The sequence below is a fragment of the Camelus bactrianus genome, chromosome 12, assembly GCF_048773025.1.
Source record: "Camelus bactrianus isolate YW-2024 breed Bactrian camel chromosome 12, ASM4877302v1, whole genome shotgun sequence".
In the NCBI taxonomy this organism is placed as follows: Eukaryota; Metazoa; Chordata; class Mammalia; order Artiodactyla; family Camelidae; genus Camelus; species Camelus bactrianus.
In genome coordinates this window covers 30,619,316-30,636,875 of record NC_133550.1, presented here as the reverse complement: position 1 = coordinate 30,636,875, position 17,560 = coordinate 30,619,316, and the positions used below count along the sequence as shown (strand labels likewise).

The window sequence follows — 17,560 nt, the reverse complement described above, 5'->3', positions numbered from 1 at the left end:
CTTGGAGATAAAGGAATAAGGGCCAGCCACATGAGAGTTAAACAATTCAAATCACACAAGGGGGAGACATAGACAATGTGGCAGTTACCTAGCCTGAGCAATTACATCAACTCTCCTAAAAAGAAAAAAATCATGGGAAAATTGGTTGCTACAGAAAAGTAGGTTCTAGAGAAAACATTATGGAAAAATATGAGGATTCTAGTCACTAGAGCAGCACCTGATGGACCAAGCAAAACAATCAACTTATTTTTATTATAATTTCATACTCATCAAGTTCCTCTGGATAAAGAATTCAGCTTTTCAGGTACTCAAAATTGGGAAAGTAGATGCTCTGCTCAGGGATGAGGATTTCTGGAAAGGGATATCTCCATGATAAACTAATAAACTAGCGTTCCCCATTGATATTTTACTTCATATGATTTAAAAATTTCTAGTCTGTCATTCACAGAATGGTCATCTCTAATTACACTGACTTTCAGGTTTTAGGCTTGTAAGGCTGACAGTCAAATTCTGGACTATGGCAAATTCACCACTGAATGGTGCCACTACTGGTCTTACCATCAGCCAGACTTCTCCTAATGGTGATACTTGTCACTATGCATCATTGTATAACACTATTTAAAACTTCATAGAACATGAATGTACTTAATTCCATTGAATGGTACATTTTAAATGGTTAAAATATTAAGTTTTATGTTATATATACTTTACAATTAAAAAACTTCAACAAATATATTTTCAATTATATTTATTTGATTTTTGTTGTTTTTTATTTTTCTGAATTTTCTAAATTCTCTATAATGAGTAGTTTTTTTTTTAATTTTTAGAAAACTTACGACTGTGTAATCATCACCACAATCCAGTTTTAAAACATTTATCACCACCAAAAGATCCCTCCCTCATGTCCATCTGCATCCATTCCCCACTCCTACCTCTAAGCCTAAGGTAACTAACTACTGATCTACTTTCTCTTTTAAAAACATAACTTTTCTAGATAGTTCATATAAATGGCATCATGCAGCATGTGGTCTTTTGGTTCTTGCTTCTTTAACTTAACATAGGATTTCTGAGATTTAATCCTTGTTGCAGCATGTATTAGCATTCTGTACCTTTCTATGAATTGATATTCCATTGTATGGATATATCAGATTTGACCATCATGAATAAAGCTATTATAAACATTCACATAAGTCTTTGTGTACACATATTTTTTCATTTTGGGGGATAGATACTTAGGAATGGAATTTCTAGGTTACATGTTAAATTTATATTTAGTTTTTAGGAAATTGCTAAAACTGTTTCCCAAAGCAGCTGTACATCCTACCTCTCAGCAATATATGAGGGTTCCAGTTCCTTCACATTCTCCACACACTTGTTACTGCCTTTTTTCATTTTAGCCACTCTAGTGGGTACAGGATTACCAACTTACCCCAGTTTGTCTGGGATGCTTCAAGTGTCAGCACTGAAAGTCCTGTGCCCTGAGAAACTCCTCAACCCCAAGGGATCACTGATAACTGGTCACTCTAAGTGGGTGTGAAGTCCTATCTTTTAAGTCCTATCAATTTGCACTTCGCCAGTGACTAATAATGCTGAATAGGTATTTTATAATAGAAAAGATTTAAACTAAAAATTAAATTAAAACTATTATTGTAGTAAACAGATTGTAGTTTGCGTCATTATAAGAACAAAAATACTTCAAGACATCTGTGTATGTTAGCTTATTCCTTTCCTGAGCACACAAAGTCTATAAAAATGAGTTAGAAAATGCAGTTTGTATTGCAGAGATTAAAAATTCTGCACAATCGTAAAAAACTTAAGAAAAGTCATAAAGAATCTTGCCCTTTGAAATGCCTTGTAAGAATGTAAAATAAAAGCCTACAAACAGGATAAGTGTAGGGCATAAAGGGATATGCTTCAGAAGTATGTAAATCCTTTCAAGCGGAATAGAAAGCTGAGGGGAGAAATACTTAACAGCATATCCTAAGGATCTTTCCATAATCACTCCCATTTCAGTCTACAATGCTCTCTCTGCCTACTTAGATACTAACCACCCTACCATCTTCCAAGAAAAGTTTCCTAGTTCCTTTAGCTCTCACTGATCTCTTCCTTTTTACCTGTTGCATGTGGAAGCAGCATCTTACAGTTGATCACTTTTTTCTTTTTTTTTCTCCCCTTCTACAACCCTACTTAAACTGTAAGCTCTGTGTAGCTTTTATGTCTTCCAGGTCTTTTGAAAGCTTCACAACATCTAGCTACAAAGTGTGTTATAGGCAAATATTCACATGATTAGATAGATTACTCTCAAAATTTATTAATCCTATCATAAAACATCATATGTTTATAAATTTGTGAAGCAAAATTATTCCAACTTAACTTGCTACCATCATTAGTTTTTGCAGATAACTCCAAATAATGAATACAGTTTTGAGTGGACTAAGAAACAGTACGTACCATCATTATCCATTAGGAAGGTATCTGGAGCCTGTTGCTTTCCATCCCTCTGCTACCTGCCTGTTATCTTAGTGCTTCACAGAACTTCTGTACCTCAAACTCATGTGTGGGCAAAAAAGGCAGTCTATGACTTGCACAAGAAATATTATCGAACTTTTGAAATTATACCTTGTTAAGGTTTACTTCAAATTGTAGGAAGCTCTGAGAAAGAACATTTCTAAAGTACACTGCCATCATTAGCAGCTATTCGAATGTGAAACACATTCCAGTAATAATATATTTTATCTTATAAGCACTACATATGGCATTACATCTTCAGGGGAGACCCAGTGATACAAGAAAGAATATGAACTTCAGGACTAGTTAGACTTGGATCTGAATCTTAGCTCAACTACAGACCAACTGTGGATCTTTGTTAAGTTACCTAACCTTTCTAGGCTTATTTCTCCAATCATAAAATGAGAATCCCACCGCCAGCTCTCCAGGTTACTGTAAGAATGTGGCAAAAATCTCCTCACATTGGGCACAGAGTAAGCAGTCAAGATATGAGTGCTTTTGTTTCTCCCTAAGCTAATTCTTGGAGGATAAAGTACATGCCCTCAAAAGTGTGCAAAAATTATTTGAGTTCAGAAAGGTTCAATTTGTCAAAGGTTTTGTTCTTAATATCAATTTTGAACATCTGACTTCACTTAGGATGCTTCCTAATCTTGGCAATTACAAATAATGTCGCTGTTAATAGTGGGGTGTATGTATCTTTTTGAGTTAATTCTCATTTTGTGGTTGGCTTTATTCCTTTGATAATTATGTAAGTTTAAAAAGCTAAAGCTCTAAACATTCTTAGAAACAATGAACAGTACATATGTGTAAATTTAAAATATATGTGCAGTAAAATTTTTTTTAAAAATTAAAAAAAAAAGATCAAGTCATAGAAGAAACTTAAAAGACATATTGAAAGAAGCTAGTCTGAAAAGGCTACAAACTGTACGATTCCAACCAAATGACATTCTGGAACAGGCACAGCTACAGAAACAATAAAAACGTGGTTTCCAGGGGCTTGGGGAGAGGGAGGGAAGGAGGAATGAATAGATGGAGCACAAGAGATTTGTAGGGCAATTAAATTATTCTGTACGATACTATAGTGGTGGCTACATGTCATTATGCATTTGTCAAAACCCATAGAATGTACAACATCAAGAGTAAATCTTAATGTAAACTATGGACTTCGGTTGATAATAAGATGCCCATGTTGGTTCATTGATTGTACCAAATATGCCACACTGATGAGGGATGTTGAGGGTAGGGGAGTATATATGTGTGGGTGGGGAGGGCTATGTGGGAGCTCTGTATTTTTTGCTCAATTCTGCTGTAAACCTGAAACTGCTCTAAAAAATATAAAGTCTATTAAAAAAAATAAGCATTCCTCAAATGCAGCCTTGTTTTAAATCAAATTAATTACCCTTATGCTATTTTTGGTTAGAACCTTTGAAAACCGATACAATGATTCAAATTTCCAATACATACTGACTTCTTAACATTATTAATGTCACGTGTATTAAGAATATATGTGGCAAATAAACATATATCATAAAGAAAGTGATTAAAGATTAGGGTTTGTAAGGAAAAACCCATCTACAAAAGGACTAGAGGCCCTATGCGTGTATATGACAAATCTTTTGGCCATATTCATAGGGTCACTGACCTTCTTAACGAATTACATTATAGCTGATACATATCTAAAGAGAATAAATAATAATGAGCACTCTGAAAATATAATATTTGATTTTCATTTTATCCTTAAAATTTTATTCTCCTCATTCAGTTTGCAAGATCGTTACCTTGACCCAAATTCTACTACATGTAATGATGTTTCCCATCTTTAAAATGTCACTAATGGAGCCTGTGTGTGTGTGTGTGTGTGTGTGTGTGTGTGTGTGTGTGTGTGTGTGTGTGTGTATACATGTATGCACGTGTACAAGAAACCTATCACACAAATTTTAATGACAGAATTTTTAAAACATATTATGGTGAAGTTCAATAAACAATATATTTGATTATTAATCTCTTTATGTTACTAAGTGCAGAAATTTCCTTTTCACTCACTTACCACTGCTGCTACAACCTGGGATATTTTCTCCAGGAGAATACCCCATGAGGCTTCCATTCCCATTAGGATTAGATGGCACAGATGCAAGAAGACCTAAAGGGAAAAAATTCCCTATTAAGTTATGGTCAAGATCAAATTCAAGGAAAGGCACATTAAACAGCTGTCAAAGAAACAAATCAAAGGCATTTACAGACATACCTAGTCCTCTGTATCGTGAAAGCTGCTGATAGATCTGTTTCATCCTTTCAATATTCAAACGGCTTGCTTCAGCATGGTTCACCATTGGTTTAGGATAATTTACTCCTATCAAGCATTTGGCTACCTTTTGAATACCTTCTGGTGCATTCCAGGGATCATAGATATATTTTGCAGGGAAGCCTCTTAGGACAGGCAAATAACGCCTTTTAGGAGAAGGAAGAAAAATTATTAATAAGATGAGCTATATGCAAATTGTAACAAACTGTTTATTAGCTATAAACGACCACAATCAAATCAATACCATTTAAATGATTTGTTACCCTTCTCCTCATCTCTGCTGCCCATCATGAGTGGGGAATACTTTAGGCATTTCTTAAACATAAAAGGCTCTTCCTGGATTAGCTATTCCAAACTGAATAATAATCACCCTTGATTTACCTGATATAGTCTCCATTGGGATCTGTTCTTCTACCAAAACCAACAGGGCAATAGCAGTGAAAAAACTGTTGGAAAAAGGAACTACAAGACAGCCACATCCAACTTCCAGCATTTATGCTCCAATCTGCATCAAGCAATAATTCTTCAAATACCTTCAGAAGTAACAGTAACCAATTAGTTTGCACACATATAATTCTCAAAGCAAGCATTTTCCAGGTCTCTGTAGCTCAAAAGTCAAGGCAAAGAAGGAGGAGGGTATAGGTCAGTGGTAGACTGCATGTCTAGCATGCACATGATCCCAGGTTCACTCTCCAGTAACTTTGTTAAAAATAAATAAACCTAATTATCCACCCCCCCTTAAAAAAATAATCAAGACAAAGAAAATCTAGCACAGAACTGTAAAATTAAAAATTCCAAAGTTAGCTTCCTTGTCTATGTTCTATTCTATGATTTATTTCAGGAAAAGAAACAAATTAGTAATATATAGATTTCTGAACAGAATTTACCTTTCTAATCTTTGCAGCATTATTAAGGGTGGAGGGTAAAAATTACTCAAGTCACTGATTTAAAAAGATAAGATGGGATATGAGGAGATTAAGAAATGAAAAAAAAAAGCAATAAACACTTTAAAGAAAGCAAAAATGCTACCAAATAAGTCATCAACAAAAACTTAGGAGCCTGGTACACTGGCCTACATAATGGAAGCATCCAAATATAAACAATCTTCAAAAATTCACTAGTATTAGAGAGTTTAAACTTGGGACTCTAATCCAAAAGGAAAGCAGAATTAAATTATTTTTTATAAATTCATTAAATGTATGCTATTCGTCTATGTTGCATACAACTTTGTATTAGAAAATACAGGAGATATAAAAAAAGCTAACCCATAGGATTAGAAATGGCCCTTGGATAGGGGAAATTTATATTTTACCTCTATAATTTTGTTGTTGTTGTTGTTGTTAATGGAGGTACTGGGGAACTGAACCCAGAACCTCATGCCTGCTAAGCATGCACTCTATCACTGTGCTATACCCTCCCCTCAGTTTATGTTTCAGATAGGAGGGTAAAACATATATCTAAGTCCTGTTCTGTATAACCACAAGATGATGTCACAAAATGAAGCATGCTTCACTTTATATAACAGAATTATGACTAAAAAGCTATGGTGTTGAAGTGAAGTGAAATGATATATATTTTAAAATTTATAATACAAATTCACTATTTCTAATAACCCTTAGGTGAATCCTTTTTGTGATAGAAATGATCAACTATAAATATATATTGATCCAAGAAGTCCACAGTGTTAAATCTTACAGTTCCCTTGATGGTGAGGCTGATTTTGCCATTGAAATGATCGCAGGTTAATCATACCACTTTTCACCATTTCTTCTGTCTGATTAGACTATTCTGCTCCCCTAAAGTGTGCCTGTATTGTGGGAATAAAATACTTTCCTGCTGAAAAATCAGACTATAAATGACTCTAAATAACAGACAACTTTTAGGAATTGTTTTAATAAGGTAGAGTTCTTCAAAATAAGACCATGCTACATTTGTTAAAACACTTACTTTCATTCCTTCTTCCCAACTAATCCACAGGTCACCGCGTGTCAGGAAGCAAGCAACTGCATGTCTGGCTAAATGATGAATCCAACCCTCCTGACGAAGCTGTGTCATGATGGCATCAATCCATGGAAAGCCCGTCCGTCCTTCTGCCCATTTTGCTAAAGCCTCAGGATTCTTATCCCAAGGAATCTGAACACAGATGGGATTCCCTTCCATTTTATCAAAGCGTGGGTTATTTGTTGCTGCTGTATAGAAAAACTCACGCCATAACAGTTGCCCATAAAGGGATAGGGGAGGTGAACTGTTCTTCTTGACCTAAGATTAAAAAACAAAGAAGTATTATCAGCAGTTAAAATAAAAGTATTTTGGAAAATAAGCTCCAGTTCTAGACAATACCTTTTTGTAGAGATCTGTCAGTTTGAAGTAAAATAGTCGACATGACAAACAACCAAATCGGAGATAAGGACTGAGTCCAGTAGGGCTAGCAAGCAGGGAATTTGCATTCATTCGAGGTCTTTCAAAGTTTGCCACCCAAGCCTGAAAACACACAGAGAATATTATGCTACCTAATTGCCTTTTCCATTTTAACAGATTAAAAGAAAAAAATTACATAGTCCTTGGGGAATAAAATCTCATTATTCCAGCCACAAAGGACATGTTTTAATAAAAAACAAGAAAGGATAAAGCTGAGCATTCTTTTGTTTCAGCCAACCTCAGGTAGCACATAATCTTGTGAAATAAATTACCTTCAAATTCCTAACACAGGCTGAGAGCAATTTCAGTCTGTCTTTGACACTGAGATAAAGGTGAAATAGAAGGATTCCATCTTAGCTTCAAAGTTATGGTCATGAGATACCAGCTTACATAGAAAAAATAGAAGAGGTAGTATTGGTAGTAGAGAGGAAATACTCAGATGAGGAGGAGGAAAGGTATTTAAATGAAGAAGTAGTTGTTAATTTTCAAACAACTGGGCTTGTGCTATTTTAACCATTTCTCTCAATTCTTCTTTTTCAACAATCTATATTTTTGTCTTAAAAAACGAGTGAAATTATTTTTAAAATGCTAGTTTGGAAATATAAACATGATCTATATTATCATACTTTTCTTTCCAAATGCCTTTCCAAACGTGTAAGTGCTTCAGTCTCTCCACCTGGCCATACTGCTGAGGGTAAGCCATCTGTATCAAAACCTAAAACAAAACAAAACAAAACAAAAGAAAAAAAAGAAAAGAAAAAAATATAATTCTTCTGTAACTAAAATATTTTTCATTTAACCACAATCATTGGGATAAAAATTACTTTGCCAAAAAATCTGACAGTGGCATAAAAATGAAATGACAGCCCTGAGCAGGTCCTCACATATAGATGATATATAACATGGTCTCTATTCTTTAGAATGTACATCTTAAGAGAATAACAGATAGATCATATGTTTATAGAATACACAAATAACGCATAGATTTATCATTTCTTAATTGGGGTTTTCTTTTTTCTCCTTTTTTTTTTCCTTTTAACACAAAACACTTTACATGTCAAAGTAGGAGTGGGATTTTCTGAATGGTTTATTAACTTTTAAGCTCCACATGTATTACTGTTTATACCTACCTAGTTCTTCCAGTGAAGGGACTCCATATTTCTCATCATGGTCATCAGACAGAGGAGTTGTGCACTTTTCTATCACTTCTGAAGTAATTGTCTCTACTGGTATCTCTAGTGGTTCCATTTTGCTGATGAGAGTCTGGAATCTTTTATAAGTAAGAGGTGGCTGTCCACCATTTAGTTCTATGATCCTATTACAAAAATTAGTAAAACACAGTTAGTATAAAAAAAAAGGACAATATACTTTGATTGATAAGCTCTAAAAAGGCTTAAAAATCAGAAAATAAAATGAATCACTTAAGATTTCTAGGAGGATGTTAGCTTCTTAGGATCAGGAAACTTGTTAAAATAATTAATAAATCTGATAACTATTCTCTTCATTTTCTAGACATATGCTAGATGTCAAAAATATACAGTATGCAAATATCAGAACTTTTAAGACAAAGGGAATTAAGCACCTATAAATGAAGAAAGAAAAAAACCAGCTAAATAAGCCTAAAGGCAAAAACAAACCAAAAAAATATGGAAATGTGAAGACATATCACAACATAGCTCAAAGAATTTCTTAATATCAATAAAAACTAAACCAGGCCAATACTATATCAAGGAGCAATCAGTAAGTCTCACTAATTAGGATTCTATGTTACTGTAGTGATAATCACTTGCTATATTCTACTGTGCTCATGTTTTTGATCAATGTCAGTATGTCGTATATATTTTACATTGAATTCTAATCACTAACTTTTCAATCAAGTCATATTTAAAAAGAAAGATTAGCCTTGCCAATGGTAGTCCAGATTAGACATGATTTGGGAATAATCAATTATTCTTTTTTTACCATGGCTATTTGCTTATTCGCATTTAGCCTTAATAAAAAATTACCGGTAAAATCCAACTCCATCATTTTATGGATCAGAGGCTGAAGCCCACCAAAAGAGTTAAATTAATTAGTCAAGGTCACATAACTAATAAATAGCAAATCAAGTTTTTCTTAATCCAAATATAGCACATATAATTATGTATCAATTGTACATACAGAAAATAATTACCATAAAAACTATGTTCTCTGCTTTTAGCAATTTTGCTTTGGTGTATACATACATAAACTTTGAGTTTATTTATTTTTTTTAAAGCATTTTATTTATTTATTATTTTATTTTTGTGGGGGTGAGGAAGGTAATTAGGTCTATTTATTTTTAGAGGAGGTACTGGGGATTGAACCCAGGACTTCGTGCATGCTAAGCATGCACTCTGCCACTTAAGCTATACCCTTTCTCTAAACTTTGAGTTTATACATAGGCTCATAATGAAATCTGTCCACTATAATGGTACTGTAATGATACTAATGTGAACACTGCTAATTATTAACAGAAGCAAGGTAAAAATCTTAGAAAAACTGTTTTCTAGATGTTACATTTGTACATGATGGATTATATATGGTAAATATTCACATTCAGTCCAATAAACAGTCCAATATTGTGTGTAACACTGAGTTTCCCACTTAAGGCATTTGTTCTTACCCTGTTTTGTCTCCTTGCTATCAGCTCCCTAAAGTTAAGAAATCTGGTAAACTAGAAGACAAGTTTATTATCAAAGGATATATGACTTCTGGCTTAATATCAAGTAAGACCCTTGCCTGAATCAAACCACAATTTTTTGATACACTTGGAAAAGTGGAATAAAATTAGCTAGCTTGTCATGTTACTTATAGAATTAGCTTTATTAACTTGATAACATGTAAAAGTAACTTTAAAAGTAGAATAATTTAAAAAGTACATAAATTTTGAGATTTCAGCACTTGTAAGGACAACAGTATGCCAAAAGCTAATGTTAACAAATCTTATATAACAAACCATAAATACTCTAAATTTTGCATATAAAACTTCCTAAATTTAAACTTGACCACAGAATCTTTGTTGGACAAAGCCTCATCAAGGACTGGTATTTCAAGAAATATACTTTAAGAAGTAAGATACTATACCTTTGTTCAGAGGACTATGTAATGTTACATATAATTTGCATATGTACTTAAAATCCAGATAAACTACATACATATACATTAAAAAAATAACTTAAGACAATCATATAAAATACACCAAGGCAGTTTATGGCTATGTATCATATAAACTATAAAACTAATATTGCCCAAAAGGCGAGACCACAGTAGGCTGAGTCAGAATAGTCAAAGATAATTTTTTGATACTTTTAATAGTTTTGAAACTGGAATTCTGAGTATTTTATTCTTATGCCTTTAGGTAATTTTGGTGTCTGTCACTGGGTTAAAAAAAATCACAGAAGTTACATACAGTATTAAGAGTTTGACATATATTCATTTAATTCTTCCACAACTCTATTATACATGTATTTATTTCCACTTTACAAACATAAGTCCCACAGTACTTTCTATGTACTTAATACTACTGAACCATACACTTAAAAATGGTTAAGATGACAAATATTATGTGTATTTTACCATTAAAAAATACGTACTTGTCTAGGTCATACAATGTATGTGAAGTTCGTACAATTACTTCTACTCCAGCTTCAGTAGCCAGCTTCTTAATAGCTGCATCTCGTTCCTTTCCAAAGGGCTCAGAATCATACTCAATTGAGAGTTTAGTAATGTTCCATTCCTAAAGTAAAAGAAAGAGGCAAAAATGTACACAAATTTTAATAATTATTTTCTCTGTTACAACAACACAGGCTGGAAAAAAGTGAAAAGCTCAAACTCCACACATCAAATGATTATACATAAATCAAACTTTGACTATGCAGGAAGAAAGTACACAATGTATAAATTCAAAAATATGTAAATAAGAAATTTATACTCACTAGATTTCAGGCATTACGCTAGGCATTAGACAATCTAGTAACATGCTTAAAACCAGCTTCTTACACTAAATGTGTTTGTAGATCACTTCACTTTTTCAAATAATTTACACTTATATTATCTGATCTGCTACTCAAAACAACCCTCAGAGTTTGGCACTTTGGTTGTTGTCTCCATTTTGCAGATAAGGTTATTTTAAAATTTTAGGGATTTGTACAAGTTCAGAGAGAGCCAGAATACCTGAATTTATGTCTGATGATTCTAAGACTTGGTCTGTAATAAACCTTTGACAGTTTACATGGTAAAGCTGCTATGCTGAGGTATTCTGTTTCCAAATGTTTTACTTCTGATTACCAAAAAATGTTAACTGTGGAATATATAAAGATAGTAATAACAATAGCAGCTATTATTGAGTAGCAGGTGCTATATTAGTAAGTCCTGTATACTCCTTTTAATGAATGTCAATGAAGAGACTGTGACTTCAGGGACTTAAGTGATTTCCCAGGGGAGTAGTAAAGTTTTGTTTTTTTTTAATTCTAAAATCTACTCTGGTATAACTTATACAGAAAAAAAAAACCACCTGTCATTCAACTATTATCTAACTGATTACATGGTCACACATTGTAATTCTCCAAACCTGTACAGATTAGACAAAGACTATTGCCAATGGTGGTTTTTTAAAATTGCTGTTATAAACCTTGCAGGATACATTTTCATCTTTATGCAAGCATTTTAAACATTTGCGGGCATTTGTTCTATTTTTCCTAGAAATAATTCTTTAAGAACAATTAATAGATAAGATAAATACATTTAAAATTTTGATAGACACTACCAAATGTTCCGCCAGATATACTGTACCAATTTACATTCTCACCAGTAGTACGCCAAAGTGCTTTCTCCCCATACACATGCCAATAGCATGTGTTAGTGATTTTCAAAAACCACTAATACACACACATAGCATACACAGAAAAAAATATCTCATTTAAAATTTCCTCATGTCTTGAAAACTTTGAAGAAGGCATACAAAGCTGTCAATAGCTGTTATCTTTGAAAAGTAGAAGTTATGAATGTAAATAAGATAATTATTTTATACTTTACACACTGTTGCATTGTTCAGATTTGTTAGTATAATAATGTACTGTTTTTGAAATTTAAAAATGAAATTAAAATGAGAATAGGAAAGATTATATCTCTTTGTTTTACAGTGAGAGGCAGTATAGAGTGGTAATTAGAAAATACAGATGTAAAGTCATACTTCCTGTGTTCAAAGACTGGCTCAACTATTTGTGCAAATTTCTAAACCTTCCATGCTCATTTCCTTATCTATAAAAAGGGTAGAAGATAAGTAAAGTGCTTAGAGAGTATCTAGCAAATAGCATACACTATGTAAGTGTTTGCTACAGTAAAATGAAAAAATAAAGTATATTACTGAGTTGCTGAAAGCATTTAAATTGCTTAGGACATAATATACCCTCAATGAATGACAGCTGCTATTATTATTATTAGCCATTTGTATATCTCTTCCTTTGTGAGCTGCAGCTTATGTTTGCTTGGTTTTCTACTGCAGTTAACTGTCTTATGGATTTGTAGGGGCTCTTTATATTTTAATGATAGCAAACTTTCTGTTACATGTTTTTTTTTTTTTCTAAACAGTAGTTTGCAATTCAATTGTATGATTTTTTGACAAATAATTTTTTAGTTTTCAGTTGGTAAATGTTAGAACTTAAAGCAAGTCAATAACACCCTCTTCCTTTACTTTTTTGAAAAGGAAAGGGACATAAGTCAGAAAACTGAAGACACATTACTAGCAAAGCTGATTGGAGAAAACATATTAGGTTTAAGGGCAGGTAAGCTTGCTAATATTTCACCCCTGAATTAAACAGATTTACCTACCCAGTGAAAAGCAGCACCCTCCCTGCAGTGTGGGCTGCTCCTACAAAATTTATCACATAGAAGAGAACAGGATATGTGCTCTCTGCAACTGAAGAGGAGAAAGGTATGATCTGAGTTGTACTTGCTTAACTTCTATTAAACTCACCAATGAGATCATTCACTTCTTCCCTGGGGATAAATTAGTGAACAGCTCTCCATAAGAAAAATGAAAAGCTATGGAGGAGAAAGTTCCCCACACAGTAGATTAATTCATTCATATTCCAATATTTATTATAATTCTTATCATAGGCCAGGTCCTATGCTAGGTCCCTCCCTTCTGGAACTTACTAAGGAAGACTTGCAATATAGAGGTAATAATAAGTAAGTATACAATAATTATTAGAAAAACTAGGAGGTAGCTTACAGTGAAAAAATGTGACAATGAATACATCTGTATGTTCATGTATAACTGAAAAATTGTGCTCTACACTGGAAATTGACACAACATTGTAAAATGACTATAACTCAATTTAAAAAAAAAAGAAAGAAAACTAGGATGCTATGATAGAGAACAGGAGAGTGAAGGTGAGCTGGTAAGTTAATTATCTACTCTTTTTCTTCCCTAGTTACACTGGCTAGACTTTCAGTAAGTGGTGAAAGTGAATATACTTGCTTTGTTCCCTATCTTAGGTGGAAAGCATTCAGTGTTTCACCATTATGTAGGATATTAGCTATGTCTTTTGTGGACAACCTTTATCAAATTGATTATTTAGCAATTTTCCATTCCTAGTTTGCTTAAAGTTTTTTTAAAATTATAAATGGGTGTTGAATTCTCTCAAATGCTTTTTCCTTCACCTACTGAGACAATCTTAGTATCTTTACCTTTACTCTTATATTAATAGGAAAATTATGTTAATTGACCATTTTAAAATGTTGAACCAACTTTGTATTCCTGAAATAAACATCACTGATCATGTGTAGTATTATTTTAAAATATTGCTGAATTCAATTTCTTAACATACTAAGGATATCTGAGTCTGTGTTTATGGAGGACACCTGGCTACACTTTTTTTTCCCCCTTAAAAGTTCTTCATCAAGTTTTGGTATCAGAGTTATGCTGCTTCATAAACAAGTTGAGAAATCTTCCTAACATTATCCTCTGTTTTCTGAAAGAGTATTCTAAGACTAGTATAATTTCTTTCCTAAATATGTGGTAGAATTCACAAAGTAAGATCATCTTGGGCCCAGGATTTTACTTATGGGGAGGTTTTTTATTACAAATTCAATTTCTTTAAGAAAGGGCTAATCAATTTTTCTTTTTTTTTTTCTTCTGAGAATTTTAGTAAGTTGTACTTTGCAAAAATGTTTTTTCATTTCATCTTAGTTATACAATATATTGTGACATTATGATGTTTACAATATCCTTTCCAATGTTTTTAAAATTTAGAGACTCTTCAGTGTTGTCCCCATTTTTATTCCTGATAAAGGTAATTTGTGTTTTCTCCATTTTGGGCCCTAATCAATATTGCTAAGAGTCTGTCAATTTCATTAATCCTTTAAAAGAACCAGCTTTTGGCTTTGTTGACTGATTTAATCAGGATTCAGTCAAAAGAAGAGCCACAGTAGTAATCTGAATGGGGAAAATGCAATATAAAGAATCATTAGCAGGTAAAAAGTTGTCAACAATACAAGGAATAAGAGTTAAGGCTATACCATCCAATATGGTTGATAGCCAGTAGCCACAGAAGTGGCTTCTGAGCACTTGAAATGTGGCTAGTTGGAATGGAGATGTGCTGTAAGCATAAAATATACATTAGATTTCAAAGCCTTCATATGAAAAAAGACAAAAATAGCTTAATAATGGTATAATTATTTTATATTGAAAGGATAATATTTTAATATAAGGGTTAAATAAAATATATTTTATTAAAATTATTTTTTTTTTTAGGGGGAGGTAATTAAGTTTATTTTATTTTATTTTTAATAGAGGTACTGGGGATGGAACAAAATACATCTTAAAAATTAACTTCACATTTTTATTTTTTACTTTTTTTAATGTGGCTATTAGAAAATTTAAAATTATACATGTGGCTTCTGTTGGATAGTACTGTTCTAAGGAGTCCAAGAGTAGCAATTGCAGAAAGCAGCTACCACCTCTAAATGGAGGGGAAATAAGTAATGAATTAAGAACTGAGAAGAGTTCTGTTTCTTTCCCCTACTGAGATTCACATCTCATTGTATGGGGGGTGCTGCCTCAGGAACACATAACTTTCCCTGTAGGGAAAAAACTTGCCGGAGGGTAAGATCCGGAGCTGGTTCATAGGAACAGATCACTAAATGGCTGAGAAACTTCCAGCAGGACATGGGCTGACTGGAGCTGATCTGTAAAAGTGGTCCACTAGAGAAATTTGTCAGAGGATGTGGATGAGCTGGAGCTTGTCCAGAAGGGTTACTGAGGTAAGTGCTACAGTCTTCCCACATGCTTATCGGCTGTCTAAGGTGCTAGGAAAAAACTATAAAGATACAAGAAAAGAAAGCCCCTTCAATTCTGCTATGACCTTACAAAGAACAACTAGCAATTCCTATTGACAAAACCTAATATCAAGCCAGCCAGCAAAGGAGAAAAGTTTATAGCATCCAGCTTCAGTATAAAACAAAGCAGGGCAAAGAAGGGTGGCTTTGGAGTTGAGACACAATACACTGATTATTTCACATTTATTTTCTCTGCTGTTTGTTTTCTATTTCAGTGATTTCCATTCCTCTCTTTATTACTTCCTTTCTTCTATTTACTACTGGTTTAATTTATTCTTTCTCTGTTTTTTAAGGTAGAAGCTCAGTTCTTTGTTTCTTTTCTAATAGAGTGTTGAATGCTATTAATTTCCCTCTAAGTACTGCTGTAGCTGAATCCCATAAATTTTGATACATTGTGCTTCCATTATCATTCAGTTACAAAGATTTGCTATTCTCTTGCCATTTGTTTTAATTTAACTCTACTGAAGTCAGAATACATTCTGTAAGATTTTAGTCTTTTGAAATTTACTGATACTGGTTTTGTGGCTGAGTGTATGGTCTATCTTGGTGCATGTTTCACGTGCAGTAGAAAAGAATGTGTATCCTGTAGTTCTTGGGTATAGTGTTCTACAAAAATTAGTTACATTAAATTGATTTGGTAGTGTTATTCACATCATCTATATGTTTATTAATTTTTGTATAGTCTAACAATAATTGAGATGTAAAAATCACCAACTATGATTGTGAATTTATCTACTTATCTCTTAACTTTTATCAATTTGAGATTCATGTATTTTTATGCTACTGGTAGATAATACACGTTCATGATGGTTATATCTTTTTGATGTGGGATTTTATTCTTCATCTATGGCAATTTTGTCTTGAATTCTACTTTATTATCTTACTATTTACAAGGTACAGCTTTTTCAGTCATCAACCTATTTTTTCACACTGCCACTGGTACTCCATGAAGGCAGTGAAGAAAAGAACTGGAGAGTGGATGTAAACTTGCTCTCTGACTAGGACTTCTTGGGATTCTAATCTGCCATGTCAGCCCACATAAAAACCTTGGTAAAATTTTGTCTGGTTTCTCTTTACTCTTAACTACAGTAGATTCCCTTCTCTTCCTGCTGTGATTTCAGGGATGTTGCCATAGGTCCCTTCTCTCCTATGAAAGGCTCATCCCTTTACGGAATTTTATTTATTTATTTATTCAACTCTCTGATAGGTTAAAAACAAACAAAAAAAAAAAACCGAAAAACCTATGATACTGTGGCATATTTACTTTCTTTTCACTGTTAAGATGGGAATGATGGTCTTTGCAACTTTCTACATCTTAACCAGAGGTAGAAGTTTCTATCTACTCTTTAGCACACATCTTTATTTTAAACAACATGTGGTTAACCTTTGGATTTCAGTAGTTGAACATAACAATAAGATTGCATGAAGTATTAAAATATTTTCATGTGAAAAAATGAATATTCACTTTATAATATTAAGCACTAAGATTTGTAACCTTTTGTGTATCACAATTATTTGTTCAACCATTCAGAAGGCATAAAATGAACCACTAAATGGATGTAAAGTTCTTAAAAGTCACGGGTAATATTGTAAAAATACTTAAGAAACATTACATTTTATATAAAAACAAAGTTATAAATCACAAACTTCTTAAGAGAAAGCATTGAAAGTAGTATAATTACATAAAGGATGTTATCTCACAAAATAACCTAAATATAAAGATGGTAAAGCTCTAAAAATTTCCATCCATACATATATTGCTACCCCTTCCTTTATTCTATAAATCTAGTCTCAGCATTTTAAATATATTTATATATTTAAGATTCCTGAATTTAGTGCAGACTTCTCCCCTGGGCTCTGGACTTGAATGCCTACTCAACAAGTACATGCAGATGTCTAAAAGGCATCTCAAACTTAAAAAAAATGAACTCCTGATTTTTCCCTAAACTTGTTCCTTCTATAATCTTCCTC

General features: G+C 33.0%; 1 protein-coding gene across 1 annotated transcript in view; it reads right to left on the bottom strand.

The window, feature by feature from the left end:
- Nucleotides 1-17,560, bottom strand: part of CRY1 (cryptochrome circadian regulator 1) — a 74,045-nt gene that overhangs the window by 2,047 nt on the left and 54,438 nt on the right. Inside the window, exons 3-10 of the mRNA XM_010970474.3 lie at nt 10,843-10,985; nt 8,359-8,543; nt 7,855-7,943; nt 7,151-7,291; nt 6,758-7,069; nt 5,192-5,343; nt 4,754-4,956; nt 4,556-4,648 (exon numbers count right to left, since the gene is read on the bottom strand). Of these exons, the coding sequence (XP_010968776.1) occupies nt 4,556-4,648; nt 4,754-4,956; nt 5,192-5,343; nt 6,758-7,069; nt 7,151-7,291; nt 7,855-7,943; nt 8,359-8,543; nt 10,843-10,985 (1,318 nt within the window). The remainder of the gene's footprint in view (nt 1-4,555; nt 4,649-4,753; nt 4,957-5,191; nt 5,344-6,757; nt 7,070-7,150; nt 7,292-7,854; nt 7,944-8,358; nt 8,544-10,842; nt 10,986-17,560) is intronic.